At 42.5% G+C, this 12,193-nt stretch overlaps 1 protein-coding gene across 1 annotated transcript in view; it reads right to left on the bottom strand.

Moving 5' to 3' along the window:
• The window catches only part of EXOC4 (exocyst complex component 4), a 424,237-nt gene that overhangs the window by 108,101 nt on the left and 303,943 nt on the right, over positions 1-12,193 (bottom strand). The window contains exon 11 of the mRNA XM_074903542.1: positions 6,170-6,389. Coding sequence (XP_074759643.1) covers positions 6,170-6,389 — 220 coding nt within the window. The remainder of the gene's footprint in view (positions 1-6,169; positions 6,390-12,193) is intronic.

The following is a 12,193-nucleotide window of genomic DNA, read 5'->3' as shown; positions in this document are numbered from 1 at the left end:
TAAAGCCATGTTAGAAAGGCAGTCTTTGAATAGCAAGTTTTAACAATTAAATTAAATTCTTGAAAAAACATTTAAGATTGACTAATGAAAAGCACAACGTGATCACTAAGAGATACAAGACTGGGTGATCTCCTTTTATTAACCCAACTGCTTGGCCCGTAACAACTTTTGATTAGACTCATTGATACAAACCCTCCATACACACTTTTGTCTCTAGTAGTCATGACCATTGTGGCTAGACTGACTCTAGGGAGGGATATTTTAATAACAAGGGAATAATTTAAACCAGAAATCAGCCTAACAAGATACAAGCACAGGTAGAAGTGTGAAGGCCATGACGTGATCACTGGGTTAGTTATTCTGCTTCACACCTAACGTGCCTTACGCAGAAGCAAGAGCTGCACTGTGTGTAGGCTTCACGTTTCCATAAATAAAAATAATACATGACTTAAATGAAAACTCCTGGTCTGTTCTATATATTGTACATGTGACGTAATAAGGAACAGCTGCCAAAAATTGTGACTAGGAAGAAGTTTTCAAGAAGGAGAGCTGTGCAGAACCATTGCCCAGAAGATCTTAATCTCTGGAAGTTTTCAAGACTCACTGAGACAAAGCCACAACTGACCTGATTTGTTGTTGGCCAGACTTTGGTTCTGGGCCAGAGCTTCAAGCAGATGCAACCAACTTCCAGAGATCCCTTCCAACTAACACAATTATGACGCCATGATACTGGGTATGTAAATACTCAAAAAATGGTTATTTAAGACCTGAAAATAGCAGTATCTTATCATTTACGAAGTTCAAAACCAATCTGCATTGGTATGGGTCAAAAATTGTGGTCATATGACAGATATTTGTTGAGGTGAACAAAACAAGTTGGTGATCTCAGGTAGGACCATGATCAAAGATATTTTGCACCCAACTCTCACTGCTTCCAATCAAGAATTAGGGTTTTACTTTTCTCTGTGGTGTTTGTTTCTAATTAGGTAGAGCAGCTGTGGTTTTAACAGCTCCCCAAAAGTTTGCTTAAATAGGAGAGTGGTTCTCACATGTTCTAGACAAAAACCAGCTTGGTGTTGAGCCTCAGGTCATAAGAGATGAGGAATATCAACCTGGATTCAGCACTGTAGAAATGAGGGTTATACAGATTCTGTCCGACCCCAACGCAAGGTTGCACCCGCCCATGGAAGAGATACTCAGCAACTGCAGGGATTAAGGGGCTGCAGAGACCTCAAACTTTTTTTTTTTTTTCCCGACTGTTTCCTTCAGGTTAAATGTGAGTCACATCCGTGGGATGGTTTGTGCAACCTGACTTCATCTTTCCAGATCCAGAGAGGAAGAAAATAATTCTGCCTGCAAGGCGTGCTGCTTCAATATGTCCATATGCAACTTAAAGCTGTCTCCTACCTAGGTTTTACTGAATGTGCAAGTTAAACTTGATTTTTAAAATAAATTGAAGCACTGCCATAACAGTTTGCCTAAAGCTAGCAATTGCTTTTATATAACTTAGAGCTCACAATCAGCCTCAGTGGAGAACTCACACATCTGCAGATGACTTACACAGGAGCCTTGTAAAAGCTCCCACAAAAGGCAATAACCACACTAAATGTTCCCCCCAGAGGAAAAATTATCTAAAGAAATATTGAAAGCAATAGGGAGATTCAGACTCCCACAGAGAGATAATTTCGTCTCTCATTTCAAACTGAAAAAGAAGATTCAACTAGAAAATCTGTCACGGACTCAGTCGGTGGGTCTTAACCTCTTGCCATACAACAGAAACAGATACAGCACACAAGAGATGAAAACATCTGCGATGCACTTCATACTGTTTGAGACATCGTATCATTGCAAAAAAAAAAAAAAAAAAAAAATTGAAATCTGAGGATCAGAACCACAGGTGCTGCCTCAAAAGTCATACTCGTCCTTGAATGTGAAAAACCCGATTGATCAGCCATGCCTGCTCCTTAATGGATTTTGATTGTTGGAAGCCAGCCTGAAAAGACAACTAATTTGTTTACACTAATAAATAATAACGTCTACTTGCTATCAAAGCATGCACCCACCACTACTGGTGAGCCATTTAAGCGCCACTCACTGTGACCATTCTTCTTCTTAATAACCAGTAATTCGACGGGAAGAAAACATGCCAAAGCTACCAGTGAGGTCTCCTTGGAAAGTCACAAGCCAGTGACTTTAGTGCGTGGAATAAGCAGTGAGGGCGATGGGGTAATTAGCTCCAGCAACTCATTATCCTGCAAACAGCTGCACGTTCTGACTTTTTAAGGAGGTGTTTTGTTTTTTTTTTTTCCTGAATTTTCAGCCACTGGAGCTTGGGCAGAGAACATCATGCCCACCACCTACACGATACTGCTCTAAAACAACGTTCGCACTGATGCTTTAGAGGAAAAAAATCCCACTCTGCTACTATAGGGTGAAAAGATGGAAGAAACAGGCACTTTTTTGTTGGTCACAGACAGGGCAACACATTTTTAAGGCCAGTATTAGTAGTGACCACCTAGCTGGAAAGATTTATCACCTCGACACGAACTGTACAAGAATAGGCTATAAGAAGCTGTCGAGCTGCTTGTAGCCTAATTTAGTATTGATTTAAACAATTACAGCCTGAAGTTTAATGCAGAATAATTCTGAGACAAATTAGTTTCATGGTTAGTCAGTCACTCTCAAAAGGGAAAGGATTTACAGTACTTTAAGTTTAAGGATGGAAGAAGGGAAAGTAAGACCATCCTCCTAGTCAAATGTAATATTTACAAAGGGCAGCTACAATTTATTTTTTTTTTTAAAGCATAATTTTTAGAGAAATGGATGCTTCATCTGTGAGGACGTGATGGCACAGGATGCTAGAAAACCTCTTATCTATAAGCTAATTCAGTTCAAACATGTGCTGATAGTTATCAAAAAGCAGCTATTATCAGCCTGTGCAGTGGGAACTGATAAATTCTTGAGTCGTGTTCAAATCACAGGGTCTGCTCCTGCTGCGGGAGCTTCAGAAAGAACTTCAGGATAGGAAGGAGTGGGATGGTTGAACCCTGAACCCCTCCACGAGCGACACAAGAAAGGAAAAAAGTAACAGTGCTGGGAGAGAGGTGCGAGGCTCATTCACATTAGACACCGTATTTTCATCATACCCATGAGGTGATGAGGGCAAAAGATTTCAGGCTCCAGCACCGTCAATGCAGAAATAGCCTTTTTTTTTTTTTTTTTTGCTTTTAATGTAAAATCAATAAAATTATTTTAGGGAGCTATTTGGATGACTTGGTTCAAAGAGGCAGCAATTTTTCTTCTCTTTCACAAAATTACCCTTCTATAATGTCGGGAACAGGCAGACCTTCTGACCATGTACATTTTGACCAAGAATAATTCCAGTTCAAAATGATTTCCATCCATCTTGAGAAACAAATTATAGGAACTCAATGAGAAAATTCCAAGCCATTCTGACTCTTCAACCCTAAATGAACTTTAAGAAAATGTATTGATATTATAGAACACATTTTCATGGCTACAAATGAAGCCACAATCCACAAAAACACATTATTGCATTAAGAATCTAAAACAAATTTGTAAGGTTAACAGCCTCCATGGTTCTGCTCCAAAGCTCACGTGTTAATATTACCGTAAAGTGTTTTCAGCTCTCAATAAGGTCAGATGCTTGAGCAGGCTGAGTTTGGGTTCTCACTCAGTTTAATTCTCATTAGAGCAAACAAAAGAAAGGCAAATAATACGAACACAGAATATACCTATTTATTTCTAGATCTCTCCAAACAAACTTCAAATAACGTCTTCAACAGACTCCTCAGACCGTGAATAAGTAGAATTTTGCTTTCTATTCTAACTCATAGTTTCAATCAGCAGATACTATTCCTGTTGTGGAAGCCACAACCGCCCTATTTTTTTTTTTCTATCCTGTTCTGAAAATTCAGTCTTGGAAGACTTCTACCAAGTCCCAGATTTGGCTTGTTTCTTTTTTCCTAGGCACTCGGAACGGTGAGGAATTACTGGCATTGCAAATAACTGCACAGCCAGGGTGTACTTTGTACTTTCTTCCCCAGCACGGCCCCTCTCCGCTGTGCTCCTGCCGTCCCCGCTCAGTCAACGCACTTCTTGATCTACAGAACCCCTTCTGCTCTTGTTCAAGTTGTTTTCAACACCCTGCTCTTGCTTCATGACCATTCCTGCTGCATTTTCACTATTACATCTTACACCTGATCAGCACTACTTTTGCAACGCCGAGGGAAAAAAAAAAAAACCCAAAAAATACAAATCCACCTTCAGCCCACACGGGGGGACAACATGAGATATCCAGACATAACCTGCTCTTGGAGCAATGTCCTGTTCTGATCTTACATCGTCTGTGCTCAGTGAACACTGAGGCTGAAACAATTTTTATGTTGGTAATTATTTACAATGGGTTGTATTCTTCTACTTTTCAGTTTTGATAACTGAGTTTCTGAGTTCTGGTAAAGCTGTACCTTAGGAAAGAAATAGTTCAGGGATGCTGTGCTGCTCCAAAACATCATTTTAACTCATGGAGATTTTCTAAACCTGTAAAGAAACTTTTGGCTCCCTTCTAAGGAAGCTGTTCCCATCTAAAGACTTCTGAAAACTCTCTGCTGGAATCTAATTTTGCTTTGCCTCGGAAAGAACCATCCCATACCCACGGCACCCAGACAAGCATAACATTAGTGACCATCACACATGCAAAAATCCTAGTGATTTTCTTCAAATAATAACAATAAGAAAAGTTACTACTATTATTACGTATCACAATTAACACATTTTACAGTTATAAACTAAGATAGAAAGAGGCCGTATAAACCTTGGGAGATGCATGCTACTCCCCAAGAGCTTTGCAAATATTATTCATCTCTTCAGAGATGATTTTACAGATAAGAGGGAGTAATTTAAGAGGATTAAAAGAGCTTGACCCAAATCACAGCAAGAGTCAGAACTGAGAGTTCACGCTTTTCAGCCCCATACAACATGTATATTCAGAATTTTTGGGTGGGCTTGCATACTGTCCTGCTACCCATGTAATCGGGATGAGAACTGTGCTTGTTGCTATTATCACTACTCCACATGAGAGCTCAAAAAAGCTATTTCAAAAGAGACTTCCCACATAAATACTCTAACCTCAAAGCCAAATCTCTCAAATCTCTCTTATCTGGCTCGCTGCAGCAGCATCACATCAATCACACACACGCTGCACTTGCGACGCAGCAGACCTCATCTTTGCTGCTCCTGGTAGTTAGGAACGTGTAGTTCGATCGTACAGCTCTACGATTTTCAGGTGTCTCCAGAACTTTGAAGGGAGGTACACGTTACTGAAAATCTTGAAAAGAAACTTCCATGGTAGGATTTAAGAAAGCTGATAACAATTTGTCATGAAGGCTACGAGGTGCTTTAAAAATGGCACGTGCCAGGCCAGACGCAAAGATGCCGTTAGCTTGACGTACGGAGCAAGAGACACATCACCTTGTACAAGCAAAACATAAGAGCCCGTGTCTACCTGCATTCCTGCAGACAGAGACCACAAAAAGAAAGACTGTACTAGCAGTGACACTGGAATAGATCGTAGTTACAAACTCAATGTTGTGAAAAGTTCTGTGGGTCATAGCATCCTAGAATCATAGGATGGTTTGGACTTTAAAGACCACCTAGCTCCAACCCCCCTGCCCCGGGCAGGGCCACCTTCCACCAGCCCAGGTTGCCCAAAGCCCCGTCCAACCTGGCCTTGAACCCTGCCAGGGAGGGGGCAGCCACAGCTTCTCTGGGCAGCCTGTGCCAGGGCCTCACCCCCCTCACAGGGAACAATTTCTGCCTTAGGTCTCCTCTAAATCTCCTCTCTTTCAGTTTAACACTGTTCCTTCTCGTCCTGTCCCTCCCCCCTGATGACGAGTCCCTCCCCCCTTTCCCGCAGCCCCTTTCAGCCCTGGGGGGCCGCTCTAAGGTCTCCCCGGAGCCTTCTCTCCTCCAGCTGAACCCCCCAACTCTCCCAGCCTGTCCTCACAGGGGGGCTCCAGCCCCCCCAGCATCTCCGTGGCCTCCTCTGGCCCCGCTGGAGCAGATCCATGTCTTTCCTCATTGGATATACAGCCAGGTCATGGTAGACATGGACAGTAAGGGATGTATTGGCAGTTTGCTCAGTTCCTACCTGCAGAAGAGGCCTCTGCACACCCAGGATCTTCATGGTATCCGCATTAGCCAATATTTTCAGGGGATCAGACGCCTTCGTGACGCCTTCAATCTCTTTATTGATCTCAGCCAGGACCTGATTGAGGAAGATGTTCTTGATGTACATGGTGAGGAATTCACGGAGCGGACACTGCTTGGTAGGGCCAAGCTCCATGGCGTGCTCTATCTCCTGGATGAACCTGGAAAACAGAAGGGGAAGAGTGCAGTGTACTTAAACCATGTAGTTCCTTTAAATGTGTGTGTTTTGCCAATTATCAGGCCCAGCAGAAAGGACACAGCCAGCATAAAGATGAACCAATAACCAGACTGTATTTGATACAAAAGGGTCAGTACACGGGTGAGCGCTGGGGGTACAAACAAGTCAGTCAGGTTATACATAATCAACATCAATCCCACTGACCCCAACAACGACACCACACGACCAGCAATGGGTGGGATCAATGGTGACATGCAGTCTCCCATAGAAGGGACGGGACACAACCGAGTCAACCAGCCAAACACATCAGACCAAGGCAGCCACACACTGAATCTCTGCACAGCCCGCGTTTACAAAAGCCAGACCTGCCTGGAGCCCAGTCCCAGGGAGGCGGGAGGTCCTTCCCCAGCAGGGAACTCTGCACAGGGCATCCCCCTCACACACAGACACTGCCCCTCCTGCCAGGGGTCCCAGCTGTTATCCCTCAGTGGACACCTGACCTTGGGTTACTCACTGCGGGACCCCTGGGGCTCTTTACCCCATGGCTCTGTCTGCAAGGCCCCACCCTGGGGGGAAGCCTAAAGGGAAACTCACCCCCCCTTTGGGAAGGGCTGGGGGAATCACCCAGATGTCAGCCTTAATTTGGGGCTGGGGGTTGAAACCCCAGCATTTCACATTCCTACATCTTGGAGCCAAGCACCACCAGTGGGAGAACGACTACAGTCTGTGTCAACATGAGGCATGAAGAGTAGAAAGGGTCTGTAAGGTTGCCCTCAAAAACAATATATTAAATGCCAACAGCTGGTGAGACAAAGACTCAATGGCTGGTGAACAGACAAAATGGAGAATTGGTGAAAATCCAACCTGGGAATGATTTGTGTTTAACTGTCCAAAAATCACTGATTGCTCTATTAGGGACATAGGGGAAAGATGTCTTTTTAAAAATAAAACCCCTGTAAAAGAAGTCAAGATGCCAGAAATCCCCCTGAAAGGGCAAACTTCCTTCTGGGATTGGTTACTTGATTCCCACAGGTGAGTTCCCCATCTCTAAACCGAACAGCGCTATATCCCAGCTCGAAGTCTAGAGATATCACTGAGAAAAGCAATGCATATGTATTACGCTGGGATCATACTGCATTATGTATGTCTGTATTATGTTATATTTTTATTATGTGTAATTGTTTCATCCTAGGATCCCATTCCTGTGTACGCAGAACGCCATGCTGATTCTGGGAATATTTTAACACAAAATGTTTGCCATCTCCTCCTGCAAAATATCTTTATCTCAGTGATGCCATCTGTTTAACACATAGGAGTTTCTTCCAGAAATTACCTTCTAATTTCTTTAACTTACATCCGAGGCAATGAAATCAGTCTTTCTTTCAAAATTGTATGTATCAAAATAATTAGGAATTGAGTATCAGGAGTCATAATGGATTGAGACATGCTGTTAGAAGGGAGAAATGTGTATGGTGTTTACACAGCCCTCTTCATCGATGCACCCGAGTGCCTTGCAATCGTTTATATTTTAATTCCTCTCCTGGACAGGCTGGGATTGTTTTTATCTTTGCTTTATACAGCAGCAGCAGAGCAAGTGTTGGACCTTGTATCTCGCAATATACGTAGCAACGCCCTAAAAGCCACAAAGCCACCTATTCTTCACTAGGAAAGACTTTTTTTTATTTTGCATGAGACACCTCTAACAGTTCCAGCGCGGTTAAAATTTATTAGAGATGCCTTACCACTAGCTGTTTCCCAAACACTTCAATGAGTTCTGCTTAATTGTCTGTAATTTTCTACCTCCACGTTCAGCACTCCTGAGGAGGCAGCTTCCCTTCAGAGGACTGACTAAGGAGCTCCTGTCAATTTTAGTAGCATGATTTCTCTCAAAGCTGAACAATTTGCTCCCTAAAGCCTCTGTGGTGTTGACTCCATCACTCTAGAGTGACACATTTGGGCCGACGCAGCTATTCTTCCACAGGGGGACCCATTCACAGTTCAGTTTGAAGATTGCCTCTCCAAAGAGAGATGCTGCATGGAGAGAAGTGCAAAGAATGGCAGTTTTAGTCCCTGGCTTTCACAGATCGATAACGTGAATTGGCTTTATCAAACAGGGAAACAGTGGAGTCATCTGGGAAGAGAGCAGAGAGACCACCACCAAGCTTATCTCTGAAATAACAGACCTAATGTCCACCAGCTTTGAGTGACAACCGCTGATGTCCTTAAGGGAACACTGTCAAGGTTGATGGGACCATATTAAACTAATTTAACCGTATCTTTTCACGTCTGCCAATAGATTTGCCACTCTTTCTTTATAAGCTTATTTACACAGATCTTTTGATGCATAGAACTCCCCCAAAAATTTTCAATCAACCCTTACAATACCTGCACCACGTAGCCAAACACCTCTTTCAGACTGGAGAGGAGAGGCACAGCTGCTTGGATTTGAAACAAGCAACTTCCAGCGAACAACTTTTAAATACTTAAAATCCAGCACATGCTTAAAAATGGCAAAACTGACATAAACAGATGAAAATTTATAGAGGGAGAATGGCCAGGTGCAAACTAGCCGTAAACTATTAGAGCTCAGATGTGCTGACCTACAGCAACTCCTTATCCCACAATAGTTTGATGGTGTTTCTAAGTGTTTCCTGTAACAGAGACTAAATTGCTTGTGTGAGGCTGTAGGAAAAGGTCAGTGCTAGAAAAAGGTGTAATCAAGAATTTTTTTTTTCTCCGTACCTGGCATTAATCACCATTTCAGATCTCTCCTAAAGACCCGTGCCTCTATCTCCAGGAAACTGTACCTTGATTAGAGAACTGAGTCCTGGTGGTTGACATGTTCTAATAGGCTTTAATTTCTTGGCATAGACAACAGTGGTTCACTTAATACCGGTAACAATCAAAAATATATCCCTATTTTACTTGATACGAACCGTAAAGCAATCACAGATTAGGAGAAAGCTGCTAGATAGCAATGTCTCTGCAAGGGGGGATTTTATGAGTGCTCAGCGACACTTGTGATAAAGAACAAATGGTCAAGAGCTTAGGAAAGCAGATTTCAACTCGGTATCAGGAAAAAGTTATTAAGACTGAAACTGCACGGCATGGAGGACTAGAGGATATGGATGAGAGACTTTAAGTTTGAATGTTCAAGGATATCTTGATTAAATGATAATGGTAATGAAAAACAGACAATTTCTGAAGTCTTTATTTAATCGTAAGATCTCTACCAAAGGAAATGGAAGTAGAGAAAAAGTAAAGAAAAATGTAGTATGGATGTCAGCGCATGTCTTACAGTAGGGAACTGCCATTTGACACTCCAATGGTACGAGTACATCACCACTTAGCACAGCCTAAAAGAACGACCACTGGGACCCAATGTGCTGTGACCTGCTGTGGTTCCGAGACGACCTCACCATGTTTTCACCAGCCAGGATGAGTCCCACATCTGCTCTGCAAATGAGGCACCTGAGGCAGCCACTGGGCAGCACCAGCCTTCATCCCACCCAGAGGAAAACTCCACCGAGCCCAGGGCCAGGGCGCCCAAGCAAGTATCCAAGGCTCCAGATACAGAAGTATGGCAGATTTGCACCAAGAATCCTTCTACGTGCAACAGTGACACACCCTACGGGTCCTGTGGTGAGAGGATTATTCAGAATGCCATTAAGAACAGAGCAGTCTAATGGAAAATATTAATTTTATGTATTTCTTAAGAGAATTAAGGATGCAAAGTCAAACGCTGACAAGTTTGGAAGAGCAAGGACTGGAGTCACTTGTGTCACCTTTGTTTGGTCTGCTGTGCATGACGCAGTGCAATTTTTTATTTCACGATGGCACACTATTGCTGTTATCAGCAGATGCGTGTCCTAGGAACAGGATGGTTGGTGTTCAGACAGTGAATGTCACAGCGTTGAGACTTTGCAACCCTCTGCTGCGTTCCTGCCTTCTCATTTCTTCATATGACTCCTGTTTGTGGGAATTTGCCCATCAGTTGTCTTATTTTCCTTTGTTCCCAATCCCACTTGTTCTACTTGGTTTCTCCTCTCTTTTTGGCACCTGTATCAGGAAGCACCTTCCTCCAGGCAGCTGGAGCCCAACAGGTAAGGGTTTCCAAAAAACACTGCGAGGGGAGGCAGTCCTTGGCTCAGGGACCAGCACCTTTGCAAGGTCCTTGCCCTTGGCTTGATCCTGGTTAGCGATGAGCAGAATCATGCCCATGAGGAACTTCAGCTGCTATGAACTGGAGTCCTCTTATGAGAACGTGAGCACTGCACTTCTTCAAAGGTGTATAACTAAGACAAATTTTGGTGTATTTTCAGAGGAATGGCAAAAGGCACAACAGTTTTTCTTACTGAGAAACATGAAGATGCAAATTCCCAGCCAAAGAAAAGGTCACCAGAATTTGCCAACATGTACAATGTATTTCTTCTTCTCATTCTCAGAAAGAACAAGTATTTCAGACACATTTTTCTAAAAAAAATATCTAGCCCCAGTTGGCAATTAAAGACTAGCCAAATTACAAGAAACTGAAAATGAAGTTTTTGAAACGGGAAGTATTGGGTGGCATTAAAGACCTAACAGATATTTTCTATTTTCTGCTTGGCAGACACATACATTCACAGTCACACACTGTGCTATTTATTTATTTAAATTTCAAATACTGCTGGTTAACTTATTCAAATATAATTCAGTCTTTATAAAGAAAAAAAAATGTTTAACGGGATCTAAAAAAAAAATAATTCTAAGAGTGCTTTCCAAAAATGTTCCCGTGTTACTCATCCAAGCTACCCATGTAACAATTAAGATGTCAAAAAAGCAATCTGACCCATGGCTATCCCAGAGATCAGCGTTGCTGTCTGTGTGTGAAACAGTGTACATGATAAGAAATCACATTTTGCGCAATGACACGCTTATATAAAATGTGTAAAAATCAAAGTGGAGAAAACATTTTGGCATTTTGAATGAAGTGGAGCACTGGGGGAGTTAGGTCTGGACATGACTCTTCAAATTGGTTTTGGACCTACCCGCATGTGCATAAATCCAAATGACCAAAAAAAAATCTCAATCAAAAAACACTGTGAAGATGAAAGGCTGTGTCACTGAGCCCTTTTATACCCTACTACTTTCTTTTTACTCTCCAAAGAGGGAAATTTGAGATTGAGATATAGCTCACTGTAAAAAGGAGCCATAAAGAAGGCCTTGGAGGAACAGCTTTGATTCACTCGCCATTCGCTTCGATTATTCTACTCGAAAGAGAACCGTTCAGTTGTAATTTAGTAGGGTTTCTGAAACAGTATCAACAACCACATTTAAAATCATCTCTCGCCAGCACACAATAACTGAAGAAAAACCTATAAATGTTAACATGCCGTGGGGTGTATTCTCTAAATGCGAGAGAATGAGCCACGTGGCACATTCAGGATAGAAAATTCCCCTATTGCTGAGCAATTAGACTTAGTTAACGTAACTGCCATGGATGTCAGACCTGCAAATGAATAAAAATGCAGAGTGAGGTGTGTCACCACATTTTGGGCAAATGTGGATAGCCCTGGGAATTGCCAGAAAAATGGCTCATAGGGATGTCCCTGCTCTGAAGGACACTTCTACGAGATGTCTGGCCAGGATGAAGTTCTGAAGAAAGCAGCCAGGGAAAAAAAAAACAGAAATCTGCATCTTATCCTGAATTCAGAACCTGCATTTTCAAAATGATGCACAATTTTTAACTTGTTTTATCCTCCTATGAAAGCATTTGAGGTGATTTGCGTCTGCAATTAAGCATTCCCC

Source organism: Athene noctua, chromosome 3 (assembly GCF_965140245.1).
Source record: "Athene noctua chromosome 3, bAthNoc1.hap1.1, whole genome shotgun sequence".
NCBI classification, from domain to species: Eukaryota; Metazoa; Chordata; class Aves; order Strigiformes; family Strigidae; genus Athene; species Athene noctua.
Note: the sequence above shows the minus strand (reverse complement) of the source record. Positions and strands in the feature narration are given on the sequence as shown.